We start from the raw sequence: 16,056 nt of genomic DNA on the forward strand, positions 1-16,056 counted from the left end.
AAGTAATTCCATTATTTTAGAATCATAAAGGCCTTAAAAGTAAAACAGAAAATAAAAAGGTCTAACTGTTTTATAAAGATCATCAGCGAAAAATAACAGGCAAGTTTCTTTGTGGTTTATTAGATTCGGTAAAGTATGGATTTAAGTGCTTTATTATTATGAAGTAAAATAAATGAAGCAAAATTTAATTTGAGCTGTCTAAAAGCTTTTTTTTCTTTCCTTACTTACATGGTTGCCCGTTGGTAAATTCGGCTAAGAATAAACTTTTTAAGTTTTAAAATGGTTATTTACATAAAAAAAATAAAACATATGTTTTGAAACTCATTTTTTGTAAAATATTAATATTTTAGTGAATGACTTTATGCTCTAAGACAGTGTTTCTCGAAACCTATTAAGCACAGCTCAACACTGTTATGCACACTTTGTAAAAATTTGAGTGAAGCAATCAAAACTGTCACTTTAAATCATCGCACTTAAATTATTATTTTGTGTTCCGTTCTTTGTTTTACTTAAAGTTAAAGTTTACTTTCATAAAGATATGATTCTATTTGCTCACCCAGTCTTTTTTTCGTCGTTGCTCTTGTATAGTGGTGAATGTGTTTTTTTTTTATTATCAGATGCAATTCTCCTTATTATTCTGTATGTTGAAGTTAATAATGTGTGATGTCATCACCAATTTTCTTTTAAGTAAGATTAGTTCTTTTTTGATGCTTTCATTATAGGATCTTTACTGTTTAACATTTTGCTTTCCTCGTTAAATTTATTTATCTACTTATTTCTGAAGCAAAATAATTCATTGAGGCAGTTATTTCTCTGACTAAGATTACCTCGTTTTATGGTTATAGCATATGGTAGTGGCACAATACTACAGGTTCGCCTTTTTTGAGACAAAAAAAACAGCCTAAGTGACAAAAAACTAGCCTGAGTTAATGAGAAAATTTAGTAATAATCAAAATGAGCTATAAACTGAAAAAAAAATTAAATAGCTAAATATATCAAAATACTAACAAACATTTTTATAAGAAAAACACAAATTTTAAGAAAAAAAAGTTTAGTCAAAAAAAATTCCGAATATTTTCAAAAAACGTCAAAACTATCCTGATTTATTTTGAGTATGTAGCAATTATGTTACTAACCTTTATGATTCTGTAGAAATATTAGTGAACAGCATCGTTAAGTTTTCAATGAAACCTCTCTCAACGTGCGGTTGATACTTGGAAATGACCAATTTTTTTTCTATAAAAAACTATCTACATTTTCGTTAGTTTTCTAACATTTCAGCTCTCATAAAAAACAAATTATCTTTTTATCAGAATATAAATCCTTGATCGTTTCATTCAAAAATTGATCACCATTATTCAAAAATATAAATAAACTCTGACCAAAAGACAACCATGCATTTGAAATTTTGAAACAATTTTTACAATAATTCTAAATTAGAATTTTTTTTTTAATTATAGTTATTATTATTTTCTACTTTGAATACTTTTGTAAAAATACAAAAATACATGATAACTGTCTCATTAATTTTATTTTATTGTAAAGTTAGCTTTATTTTAATTTTACAAAACAATTTTACTAAATAAAAATTTTAACTTTAACGTTTTTAACTTTTTATTTCAAACTTTTACCATTCTATTTTCATCAAACTTAATAAGCTTCTGAAGCAATTTTTTTTTCTAATTTGATAAGTGTCTAACTTAACTTTTTCAAAATTAATACTTTTATAATTTATACTTTTATAATTTATACTTTTATAACTCATTACAACTTTAACTATGTTATATCAGACCTGTACGTTCAAGGTAAAATTAAAATTAAGTTGAATAAACTAATTTTAATTTTAATAAAATTTTGTTTTAGTTCAAATTAATCAAGACTGAATCAGGATAACTATTATTCGTCTTGACGTTCAGGTTTATATTAAAAAAGTTATAAACGTAACAAGCTAAAAAAATAAAAAAGGTATAAGTTAGAAAAAACCAAATAAAATCTTATTGAGTTAGAAAATATAAGGATAGAAACTTATTTCAAGTATATATAAAACTCAAAAAAATTATAAATAAGCTTTAAAATTTTCATTCTAATTATAGAAAAACTAAAAAGCTACTACAGCAACACAACAAAAAGTTTTACTGTTAAACAGAAAACTGAACCAAAGCTTCCTCCTTTAATTCCTCACAACATCGACAATCTTTCCTGCGTCGTTCATAAAAACATTTTTAACCGAAACCTATGATTGATCTCGAGTATTTGATTGGCTGTTCGAGCTCAACGCTTCAGAATCCTGTTTGTAAGGCGCAACTTTTCGCTGAGTGCTCAACGTGTACTTTCTCTGTTGCAAGTATATTTTCAACAAGCCTTTGACAAGAACGAACGTCACACCTCCCTGTAGATTTTTTTTTTGAAAACCCATGACAAACAACAAAACTAGTCTGAGTTTATAAAAAGCACCTTAAAAAGAAGAATTGAATACAACTTTGAAAGATAATAAAGAAAGTTTCAACAACAATTAAAGGCTAGACGGTTAAGATACTGTTATTAGGTTATTGAACAACGATCAAAAGATAAATAAATACAAATATAGAAACAAACCAGCAAACTTCTTTTAAAGTTGCCTGCAACTTTGTTAAACACAAGTTTTCCGATAAAAGCTGAGACAGTTGGAAAGGCCATAGCTCCGCAGAAAACACGAGTAAGTTTTATTTCTCTCACAGTTGAAGTTTCATAAGGAACTAATGAACTTCTGCGAGTAGCTGGATCTTCCCTGTAAATTACAATGTTTTAATTAGTATAAGTATAAAAATAGTTATAACTTTAGTTATATTATACTTTAATGTAAAAGTAAAGTTTAATTTAGATTATTTTAGTTTTTAGATTGTTTTTGTAAAAATGAATCCCATTGTAATACTTCGGCTCAGAAAAAAGGTAAAAAAAGAATTAATGAAATAAAACAATAAAAATTAATTTATAAGTAATTTTCTCAATCAAACCAAACACCCTAAATAAATATTGCCATACAACTGCATCATTAGTATTTTTTTTTGATAAAAATTACATCAGATTTGTTATATGGCTAAATTTTAATACTATGCTTACTTTGTATTTACTAGTTTTAAAGAAAAGTACATTCATTTTTGGAAAGCTTTTTTAAATAACGCTTATAAATCTGTAAATATGCAAGATAGCGTATGTCTAAAACAGTTAAACCTTTAAAATATTTTATATGTGCATTGTGAATATATACTTATATATTGGGTATATCAGAAAATATATATACTGCACACTTTGATTAGAATTATAAAGTTAAAGTTTAAATAAATATTATAAATGTAGCAGCTGATAACCAATTTTTTTATTTTCTATTTGAAATAAAACCCATTAATAAAAATTAGATCTAACTTAGTAAGGCAGCCAGACTTGATTATAAATAAGAAAATATTATTTTCACACGCTACTATAAGTATAAAATCGCACTACAGGGTTGCCAAATGTTTTTTGTAAAATTCTTCCAGGTTTTTAAAAAACATGTTTTTTTGTTTAATTTTATTATAAAATTAAAGTTGTTAAAAAAACTGTCTTAGATAGTATAGCAACTTTAAAAAGATACTGTTAAGCTACTTTAAATGTGTTTATTAATTATTCATTTTTTTAATTGTTATGATATATTTCTTTTATCTAATCAGAATTTTGTTACTTTACATGTAAAAATAGTTTAAAATTCCAATTTTTTTAGATATTTTATTTCAAAATTCCAGGTTTTTTAGCCTAAACTGTCAAATTCCAGGAATCCAGGTTTTTTGGCAACCCTGGCAATAGAAGTTAAAAGACAGTTATGAGAGTAGTTTGAGAAAAAACAACAAAATAAGTTACATTAACTAAAGTTAGAGATAAGTTACTACAAGCTGACGGTACTGTTCGCGACATCCAAAAAAAACTTTTTAGTTTTGTCACTTCTATGATTGATTTTGTTAACTTGAACCTGCTGTTGAGTATATTGTATTAAAAAAAAAGTCTTTTTTTGAACACAAATATATCTATTTTCAGCAGGATGGTATACCACAACACTACCATTGGATCCACGATGTTAGATCCTTTCTTGTTAGCTATTTGCCAAATCGGTGGATTTCGTAAGAGGTTTCGTAGAGACCTCACCAGTTTTTTTTGAGGAATAAAACTATGCCCATAAACCAGAAACACTGGTATAATTGATAGCAACCATTGAGTGTGATTGTACGAACGTCCAAAGAGAATTGTTCTATGATGTGCCAATTACTTCGCATTGCCAGCAGTGTCTGGAGTAGAACGCACATCAGTTTTAGAACACGCAATAAAAGGACAATATTTATAGATTATTTCACATGTTTAAGTCATTTTTATCAAAATAAACATCAAATTTATAATTAACTAAAATGCATATACATTTTTAGAACACCCTGTAAAACTCTTCGTTTAAGTTTTTAATTCAATTTTAGTGGTTAACAAAATCACATATGTTTAAACTATATCTAAACTAACAGTTGTAATACAGTGTTCAGTATTGGTATTTTGTGTGAATGCTTGCGCCAAAGTTTTAGCAAGTACTCATCCCAGGGTAGCATTTTTCCACATATAAGTGTGACAGGTATTGTAGGAAGTCCTACGATTAGAAAAAAAGGATCTGTTTTTTCCATTAATTCTAAGCCCTCCTTGTGTCCTAAAACCTGCATCAAAGATTCAATTTTTAAAAAATTACAAACTATACTGTTATGATTACAGTTACCAGTCGCTTAACATCGCATGTTTAACCCAAATCAAAAGTTATAAGGCATGTGCGAAAAACAGCGGTAGATTCTTACCCTTTGTTTTAAACTAATGTTCGATAGGCTACTTACACCGTTGTTGTATGTACAGGTCTAAAAAACAAAAATTTACAACCAAAATGCTTTGTGGGTGTAGAAGAGCAGCAAGGAACTGTTTTCTATGATGATCTAATGTTAAAGACTAAACTAAAAAAGTTTCAGAACGAATGCTTAAAAACTGTTGGAGAAGATAGATAATTAAATAAGTCTTCTGTCGCCTTTTTTATTTGTTCTTTCAATATAGAATTTATGGAACTCTTCGACTTTCTATCCTTATATCACAACAACTAATTTTACTTCTTAGACGGTAAAAAGCATCTTGTAGGTAACTTAAATATCTTTAAAACTAGATTAACTTCTAAAAAGAGTTTTAAAATTTTAAATCTTATTAAAAAAATTTTATTAAAATAATAGTGTGTAGTAATTGTTTAAAAAATTATTATAATTATAATTAATTAAATAGTTAGTAACAGACAAAAAAGCTTTGGTTATAAATATGTTTATGAGAAAGTAAAAAACTATACTTTGTCTTGTTATTAGATTTATTGTTACTAAATTATTGTTCAAGTATATCAACAAAAACAAAGGACAATAATTTCTTGGTCAACTTCCGATTCATTCTTCTTACCTTACTTTAAGTACTTAAACATATCCTTAAAACCACTGTTCTTGAGCATCTCTATAGAAAATAATGGAAAAATTATATTTAGAAAAAATTACCACATAGTTTGACTTAACATTTCACCTAATTTACTCACTTATAATCTGTTGCAAAAAAAAAAACAACTCACAAGTATTTTAAGTTATAAACTTATTTTAATATTATAAGTATAAAACAAATAACGGCAAGTGTTCAACAATTGTGTAGAGTAGACAAAAATTTGTTTATTCTGTCAATAGATTTATTAAAGCTGAAGTGTCCAAAAGCTAGCTTTAACAGTTACTTAAGTATAATTGACAACAACATTTGGTAATTAGAAGGAAAAAATTAAAAATTATACTATAATATATAATTGAACTACAGAATATCAAAAATATCAGATTTTGTTATTTAAAAAAAAAAGTCTGAATGTTGTAAAAATTTAAGGAAAAAATAAGTCTTTAAATTCTGCTTTAGTTTAAGTATAAATATACTTTTAGGTTTAGAAACTATGAGTTAAAACTTTTTAGTTTTAATTTTTACTTTGTAAACTGCGTTTAAATTATGTAATTTGATTTTGACTTTTTTCTCTGACACTAGTATGTTAAACTTTTTTATTAATTTCTAAAAACGTTTCTTGTATAATTTATAATTATGCTTAATGTTTCCAGTATACTTTTGTACTTGAGTCTCCCGTCACTTCATTTATAAACTTTTAATAAAGTATTTCAATAAACTTTCTACTCATTAAATTCGGTTTAATTTAAATATAAGGCTTGTATAATTTGTAGAGAATTTATAGTTAACAAACACAAAAGTATTTTTTAGTATAACACTACATCAAGTAGTTAAAAACTATAATTATAGTGAAAGAAGGAAATAAAAGTATTCATTACAATCTAAATAAAAATATTAACTTATTTAAAATTTGAAAAAAAAAGAGTTTTTACACTAGTTTACAAAGTAACAAAATTTAAGTATACAATATATATAATAATAACTAGTGAATAGTTTGAGACTATTTAAATATTAATGATTTACTGGTACTTCTATTCTCAAAAATTGTAAAATATTTAGAATAAAGTTATTATTGCTCTTTTGCTTAACAAAAACAATACTTTATTTTATCAATTAGTATTTATATCAACAAGTTCTAGTCCGTATTTTTTTAATTTAAGTACCATTTAATAAAATTCTAACAATAAAACTAACTATTTTCAATGTCAAAACTAATTCACTTAAGTATTTTAATAAATAACAGTTACAAGCCACTAAAAACATTATCTAAGAGAAGCTAATACATTTTATTAATGTAACTATTTGTTTAGCTGCAAAACAAAACACAAAACATACTTAAACTTAGTATATAAAAAATAAGGGAAAAAGTATCTAAAGTTATGTCAACTATGTAACTAGCGTAAAACAACTACAGAATACTCAACTAATTTTATTGACATAAGGGGATGCACCTTGTTTTTTAACAAATTGATTTTGTTTTGTAGAGTTTTCTTTCGCTGATATTAATAAGTTACTTATAGAAGGCACAAACTAAAAAGGCTAAAAATTGCTTCACTAAAACCTATCCTCTTCTTCATTTTATTTCAAGCAAAACACTTAGTTCATTACTGACACTTAAATAACTATACTGAGGATATTTAATAACTTGTTAAAAACATAGTTTTTTTCTTAAAAAAACCAATACATATATATTTATATATAATTTCTAATATTTTAAATATGAAACTTTTTACGTACAATTAAAAAGAAATATTGCAAAACTAACATATTTCAACTTCGACCAGAATAAAGAGTTCAGTAAAAAACAAATACTAGGTAATATTTATGTGTAGTACAGTGCAGGGTTGCCACAGATCTAGCTGAAAAAAATTTCCTGACTTTTCTTTTTAAATTTCCTGACTTTTTGATCAAATTCTTAATTCAAACCGATTCAACAATACATAAACAAATATTTTAAATTATGTTAAGTTTTCAATCTTAATTTTATAAAGGTTAAAACAATAGTTCTTTCTCTGGATTCAATCATACAACTTTCATTGCACCCATTTGAACCATCTGTGTATGATCGATGTATATGCAAAAAACAGCTCTAAAAACAAAACACTTGTAACTCTACTACATAGTAAATACACACGTGAGATCGTAGAAGATTTTTATTTATTCCAAAATTTTAATTAGACCCTGAAAAAACATGGACTGAAAAAGCAAAATTTTTTGTAAATAAAATTAGCAAAATGAAGTTTATAGTCATGATAAACTTTCTTAATAAGAGCATGCTTATATCAAATTTCCTAAAAATTTTTCAAAGCCCCCATGTTTTCCTGAGTTTTGTCTTATTTTTTAATAATTCAACTTTTCTGTCTTTGTGGCAAACCTGACAGTGCATCCTCCTTGTTCAACCGGTTTTAGTCGAGAAGTAGATTAATTATTTCAGCTTAAGTCAATGTTTTAACTTTAAAACCGATGTAAATTGAATTGTTTACAGTGTGATTAGTTTTCATTAAACTGATTTTAAGCTTTATCAAAGTTTTTATTAGTCTATTATTTACTGTTTTAATTGTTTAGTTCGTTAAAAAAACATTTAATTAAAAGAAAGTTTAGTGTGCGATTTATTACATGCTTTGCACAATAAAAAAAAAAGGTAGACTCTTCAACGAAAAATACTACTTTTTGTTTTAATATTATCAAGCCATAATTACAATAAAAGCTTGCCCAACATGGACGGATAAGTGAGGATGCACTGTAATTGTAATTATAAAACTCTTATTAAACTAATTGAAAAGATTTTAAATTTGATCTTTAAACACAGGGTTACCAAAAGTTTTTTTTAAATTTTTTCTAGGTTTTCTGAATTTCTTTCAGGTTTTGGATATCATAAGTTTTTGTATACATTTTCTGAATAGAGCTAAACTTGAGGTAAAAAACTGTTTTAGAGAGTATAAAAATATTAAAAAAACACTGTAATGCCGCCTTGGGTGTTTAATAATAATAAAAATTTCAAAAATAACAAAAAAATTGTAAGTATATGATAAATTTTTTGTATCTGATATATATTTAATTTTTTACGCTGAAAAACTATTTAAAAATCCAAGTTTTGCAGATTTTTTAGTGTCTTTTGTTCAAAATTTCATGTTTTCCAGTTATTATTTCAAAATTTCTCAAAATTCGGGTTTTTCAAAGATTCAAAGTTTTTTGGCTACTCTGTAAAAAGGACAAGAAATTAGATTTCCAATTTATTCTTAAAATAATGAGTTTTACTATGTACATTCAAAACTAGTTATTTTGACTTTGTAACTAAAAAAGTCCTGATAAAAATATCAGACCTTACTTCATTATTGAGTAAGTGCTAAACCTATGGAGAATAAAACATTTGCAACCTTTTAAATATCTAATAAAAATATAAAAACCTGCATAAGTGATATTGCACCATAAGTAGTAGCTGACCAGTAAATTGAAGCAAGTACGACTCCTGTAGCGAGAACTGGAGAAGATTTGTAAAAAGTTCTGTCAATCAGCTGAAGAAAATCACATGCTAAACCTATTTTATACGTTTTGATTATTTTTAACTTATCATTTTTTACTTTTTGTTTAATACTTGTTACATAAGGACTTTTAAAAAGCTTAGCTTCGAACAAACTCAAAATTAAAAACCATATGCTTAATATGTAGCTTAAAAAAACTGTAAAACTAACGTAATTAATTTTTGTTTAAAGCTGTTAAAAAAGTTTAATATGAAAAAGACTAATTTAAATACAATGTTTTAAAACACATTTTGACAAAATAAGTTTTAATTTATTGAGATTAAAATCCTTTACACTACAGTGATACTGACCTAAACAATTTGTGTCTTTTTTGTTATATTCTTTGTTATATAACTTTAGCAGTAAGTTTAGTTATCAGAAAGTATGTTTAAAGAAATGTAAGTTATTTTACTTTATTAAGTTCTTACAAATAAAATATAGTTTCTAAATGACGCAAAACTTCCTAGTTATATTCTAATTGTGTATAAGCAAGACAAACATAAACAGTATTTCAACTACTTTATACTTACATAAAGTTATAAACTTTTTGTTAAACTAACTTTAGAAAATGGAACACAATCTTTGTGTTTTATTCAAACAAACTAAGGGTAATTGACTCTAAGATAATTGTTTAACCTTTTTACTGATTGCGAAAAACATAGTTTGAGTCACCAAAAACAAGCATTAAAAGATAGCTTTTGTTTATAAACATTATAACTGGCATGAATTGAAAATTTAAAAGGCAATAAAAGAATGCAATTTGTTCTTCAGAAATTAACCTTACTTTGTATATTATTATTTTAGCTTTTTTTAACTATTAATTACATAAAAAGATCAAAGTAAATTTTGATTTATACAACTTTTAAGAGTTGAAAATTGAACAAAAAAAATTAGCTACTACTTGTGTTTTAAACTGATATTATTTAAATTATTCAATAAAGCTCTTTTGAATATGTTGCTAATTATTTAAATGTAGAGTGTAAACATTTTTAATTTTTCAATAATTGCATACTAAAAATTTAAAGTTTTAAGCTTTTTAAAAACATAGTATTTTAAAATAGCAAAAAACGTCTTTTAAAAACTTTTTGTCAAAAAAAAAAAAATTAATATGCTTTTCAAGTAACTTATAATTTATATTGTAAAACTTCTTATAAAATTTAACCTTATAAAAAAACACTTTTGACCCCTTTTTACCATTAAAATAGTTCTTGAAACTTGAACTTTTTATTACACATTCATTAACTTTAATACTGGAAATTATATTTACTTGTATAAATAATTTTGAAAACGACAAAACAACAAATCTTTTCATCAAGGCAGCAAACTAGAGAAAAAAATACAGATCAACATTATTTTTATCTCGAACGTTTCTGAAACTACAACATTTAATAAACTATATCCTTGCATATAACAGTTATACTTATAAATGATGTAACAGAAATGTGAAAGCATTTTATAAACTTTTTATGTCAAAAAAAAATTTGTTTAAAGTAAAACAATTTTTTCAAAAATTATAAAATTAATTTAAAAATGTATAATATTTAATAACCAATAAAAAATTATCATGAGTTAACAAAATTAAAAAGTTCAAGTATTTTCACTATGTTTTTAAACTTTTGCTTTTTAGTGTACTCAAGGATAAAGTCACAGAGCTGTTTATCAATCGAAATACAAGCACAAAAATTTCTTAAAGAGAAAGTTAACTTTAAAAAATATTTATCAGGGTTTACCAAAGTGGGGCATGACAGATACTCAGGGGGCGACAAGCAGCAAAAGGGTAAGAGGGGGGCCATGAGCAGTAAAGAAGCCACAGGGGGGCCATGAGGTCATAATTCGAAACTTACACTAGATATTTTTGAGTTGCAGATGAAGAGCGAAAAAAGGTCTTAGGTGTTGTGTTTTTAATGGTAATTTAGAAACTTACACTAAATATTCTTGAGTTGGAGATGAAGAGCAAAAAAATGTCTTAGGTGTTTTTATGATAGTTTTTGAGTAATATTGTTGAAGGGGGCCATGGATTTTAATCTTTTTAAAGTGGGCCATTTGTAAAAAAAAATTGGGAAACTTTGGTTTAGATTAGGGGTGGGCAACGTACGGCCCGCGGGCTGGATCCGGCCTGCAGAGTAAAAATGACTGGCCCCAACCTTTTTTAAAACTTTTAAACAATGTTTTACATACGTACCTTTGTCAATTACAATATCAATTATATTTATAGACATTGTTTTAACATTTGACATGTCTCAATATATATTTTAAGTTGTCAGACTTAAGAAAGATTTGTGAATTTTAAGGATTCAAAAAAGTGATCCACTGTATCAATATAACTAGATTGGGGCCGGACCCGAAGCTTATATTTCAATTAGAATCCGACCGGATCCGGATCTTGACTTAAGGGCATAGGGGGTCCGACATTTTTTTTTTACTGAAAACAACATTGTATCTTAAATGAAAGCTTAAAGTACAAACTACAAGCAAATTTTTATAGAATTAAAAAATCTTATTTAACTTTTGAGATATTGTAATTTTTATAAAAAGTTTCCAATACAAACGTATAGACTGCAAATTTTTCGGGGTCAATTTACTCGGAAATTTAAAAAATTACTAAAAACCTATCTTCTCCTTCATTTTTTGAGCTAGGGACCTAAAACTTTCAGGAAACGTTCCTTTTGTAATTTAGAAGACTTTGAATGTTGAAATTTTGAAAATATTAAAAAACTAAAAAATTATTTAAAAAAAACAAAAAATATAGGTGGTTTTTTTTTGATAAAAATTTTATTTTTCAAAATTAAAAAAATTCCTGCATTTAATCTCTTTAAAATTTAGTAATACACTTTCTGTGAAAATTAGAAGAAGATTGCTTAAAAAATGAAGGAGGAGATAGATTTTTAGTAAAATGGTCTCTTTTTTGTATTTTTAGTTTGCGCCTTTCATTAGGAACCTATTGAGGTCCCTGACTTTGATCTCTCATATCTCAAAAAATACTTTTAATTTTCTCAAGCGGTTAAAAATTTCTGATAGCTCAGATAAAACTCTATAAAATAAGATCTACTTGTAAAAATCAAGGTTGACCCCCCTATGCCCTTAAAATTAGTATCTAGTCGTATTCAGGTCTAAAAATTCATTATTTGACTGGATCCGGACATTGAATCCTGTAAATAACTAATTCAAAATGCTCTGGCCCGCTAAAGACTAAATATTTCTAGATCCGGCCCGTTGATTGAAAAACGTTGCCCACCCCTAGTTTAGATTAACAGTAGCATTCCTCTTAAGTACAAAGCACACAGCACATAAGTGCATACTCAAAAGAAAGTGGGTGCCCAATAGTTTTTGGTTTAAACTTTACTACAAAAAGATTACTTCAGATATAATATAAGTAACCAACGTTATAAAACTATCTCAAATCCCTTTAAAACAATTCAATATCATTATATTTTCTAATGAAGCTGTTAAAGCTGTAATACTTTTTAAGTACCTAAACAAGTTTTTAAAGTCTATAAACATTTTATAATATATTTTAATATCTTTCAAATTTAGTACGTGAATGTTTGATAAGTATAAAAAATGTAATGATTTTTATATAAACACTCAATTGTTCTTAAAAATATTGTTTTTTAGAACAATAAAAGTTGCAATTTATCTTTTAGAATTATTTACATTCAAAAGATTAGTTTTTGCGATAAACTTCTTTAGACCTTTGAAAATTTATTTTAAAATTATTTATTGAAGGCTTCTTGTTTATCACAAACAAAAGGTTTTCTAAAAGTAAAAGTCAAGCTACTACAAAGTGCATTTCGTTGTTTTATTTTGTTTTTAGATTTGTACATATTTGTTACATTAACATTATTTTTCAGACTATACATCTATAATAAAAAACATATCTAAAACTATAATAATGTGAAATACACTGTTGGTTATTTTCTTAAACATTTAAATTTTTCAATATTTTCTATTTGCTTAATTACAATTTATCTATGATTTAAAGAAAACTTTTCTTTACTTTTGTTAAACATTCTAGAAATTTACTGCTTGACTATTAGTATTTTTATTAGTTTTCTTTTTAGTTTTTGTTTAATTTCATAAAACATGGGAAAAATTTTATAAAAAGGAGTTTTTTATATTTATTTCTAACAAATAGAGTTTTTTGTATAACATTTTCAAAAATTAAATTATACTTTAAACACAAAACTACTTGGGTTAAAAAAGCTATCTTGAATAGAATAGTAATTTGAAAAAGTTATATTTAAACTACTTTGACAGATATATAAACAAAAATAAACAATTTTTCTGACAGTATGTAATTTAAACTATTTAATTTTTGAAAAATGCACAACAAGTTAAATAATGATAATATTAAAAAACATTTTATTGGAGTTTTTATTAAAGATATAGGATTAGTTTTTTATTGCAGGTACTTAAATGAAACTTTTGTTTCTGTGTTAAAAAACATATTCATTTTTATTTCGTTTGATTAAAAGTTGATTCTTTTTTAACTCATTTAAATGTAGGGCAGGTAGAATAACAAGTGATGAGCTCAAAGCTCACTTGCTTGACCTTCAGAAAACGTTTATCGGTTGCAGTAGGAGAGCAAGTTCTGATGTTTTTTACCTTTAAAAAATCCTATGCAGAGTGTTGTATTTTAATTTCCCTATATTTAATACTTGTTAGTATAGACCACTTTTATAAAAACTAATATACAAATATTTATCGTTCTCTATTCATTCTTAAATAAATCATTACATACACTGCAAGGGGTGATAGAACAAATCAAAATACTTTAGGGGTACGGGGAATCGAAAAGGTTTGGAACCACTGTTTTAATCCAAACATTACTTTAAAAATAATATTTATATTTTAATTAAACGACGTTTGTGAGAAAATATACTTTAAGGTCAGTCAGAGTTGATAAAATCTGTTAGTAAAATTTTTTAAAGCTTTTTTTTATATTATTCCTAACCAACCTTACCCAACTATGTTAAAAACTAATCAAAAATAAAGTTTAAATGGTTAAAAATAACAAAAAAAAAATTTTTTGGTGTCTCAGCTCACACTGACTTTTAGTTTACCAGCCCGTAATGTGTATCACCTGAGTGTACTAGATTCTTTTTTTAACGAATAAGCCGAAGTTGTGCAAACGAAAGTTTGTTTACAATTTAAATTTTGATAAATGGTTATAGTTTTTTTAGTGTAAATTAGTTTAAAAACTGTATTTTATTACGTATAGTGTAAGTTTTATTGTAGTTTTTTTGAAATTTGAAGTCTTATATACTTTAACTTTGTTTTTTTAAGTTATAAATTAAATTCTGAACTTTATATTTATAACTTTACACGTGTTATTTTTTTTTAGACTTATATAAAATTTTAAACATCTATGTTGTATATATTTTATTGTAATTTCTGTTAAACATCTTATGATTCTATTTACTTACTTAGTTTTGCTTGAAAAATCTTGTTTACATAGTTTTATTAACTTCTTAGCCATACTGTATTTATTTCATATACATAATTTTTAATTATATTCCATTTGTGTGACGCTTTACTTTTTTCGGGTGATGATGTATGGAAGAAAAATGATACCGATAGTTTTTTTTGATATACCAATGGATAGTTTTCATGGAGCGGAGGTATGCGATCTTGTAGGGTTATACATTCTAGATAAACTCAAAAGTATTTTTGTTAATTAGGGAGTGTATAGAGATGATGGACTCGGTGTCATTGATCTGTTAAAACCTCTTGTTTACGAAAAGATTGAAAAGTCAACTTTTAGATTGATGTCTGATATCGGTTTTCTTTATTAAACTTTATTAGTATTAATTCAGACCACCCTTATCATGTAAAAAAATGCCTCCCAGTAATGACACAAAAACGTTTAAGTACCCTCTCTTCGAATGAAAGGATATTTAACGAAATAAAAGCACCGTACGAAACTGAATTAAAAAATCGAGGTTTTAAATGTAAATTAAAGTATGAAAAATTAGATGTAGATAAGAAACGCAAAAAACCGCGTAACCAACACATAATGTGGTATAATCCTCCATATTGCTCTTCAGTTAATATAAACTTAGGTAAAGAATTTTAAAAGCTAGTCGATAAACACTTCCCCGATAGCCACTTTTATAAAAAAAATTTAATAGAAAGACAGTTAAAATTTCTTATAGTTGCATGAGTAATGTTAAAACTTTAATACAATCGCACAACAAAACAGTAATTTCAAACTTTAAAAATAGACATATCAAAGCTAACACAAATAATAATTCTAGTAATAAAGTTAGTAATAACGTAGATATACATAATATTTTTAATTATACTAATCATATTAATAATAACAGTAATAATAAAATTAATAATTTTAATAGTAGTGATAATAACAGTAGTAATGATGATAATCCTAATAGTGGTAATTTTAATTGTGGTAACAATAATGTAAAACATATTAAAACTTTAAACATTAAAGATATAAGCTGTAATGATAATTTAAATATTAATGATAATGAAAATATTCATATCAATAGTACTAATAATAGTGTAGATTATAATAATCAACGTATAACTAGAAGTATTTCTAAAATGATAAAAGAAAACTTAGAACAAGTAAGTGATAATAGCACTAAAAGTATAAGTAAAATGCATAACAATAAAACTATGAATAAATATTAAAAACCAACTAAACCTAATAGTGATAAGTTAAGTAATATGCCTAAAACATGTAATTGCCGTAAAATAAATAAAGATTACTGCCCATTAAAAGGTAATTGTTTAATAAAAAATGTAATTTATAAAGTTAAAGTTGAAAGTAAGGGCCAAGATAAAATTTATATCGGAAGTACAGCAGGTAGTTTCAAGGATAGATATGCTAACCATAAACATACTTTTAAAAATATAGATAAAAAACAAAGCACGTGTTTATCGGATTATGTCTGGAGATTTTTCACAGGTACGGTAAAAGGCCAAACATGGAGTGGAGTATTGTTTCAAAGATCAAACATGCATCAAACAAAGTAGGTAGAATTTGCCCAACTTGCAATACAGAAAGAGCAGT

General features: G+C 25.6%; 1 protein-coding gene across 1 annotated transcript; it reads right to left on the minus strand.

The window, feature by feature from the left end:
- Positions 1-1,786: 1,786 nt before the first annotated feature.
- Positions 1,787-9,598, minus strand: LOC145834014 (E3 ubiquitin-protein ligase MARCHF5-like). The gene is made up of 5 exons (XM_082941319.1): positions 9,581-9,598; positions 8,907-9,037; positions 4,519-4,703; positions 2,596-2,767; positions 1,787-2,389 (listed from the first exon to the last, which is right to left on the minus strand). The coding sequence occupies exons 2-5, from the start codon at positions 8,910-8,912 to the stop codon at positions 2,234-2,236; spliced, it is 519 nt and encodes a 172-aa protein (XP_082797445.1). The 5' UTR covers positions 8,913-9,037; positions 9,581-9,598; the 3' UTR covers positions 1,787-2,233.
- Between the last annotated feature and the right edge of the window lie 6,458 nt (positions 9,599-16,056).

This window comes from Thalia democratica, chromosome 4, assembly GCF_965202585.1.
Source record: "Thalia democratica chromosome 4, ktThaDemo2.hap1.1, whole genome shotgun sequence".
In the NCBI taxonomy this organism is placed as follows: domain Eukaryota; kingdom Metazoa; phylum Chordata; class Thaliacea; order Salpida; family Salpidae; genus Thalia; species Thalia democratica.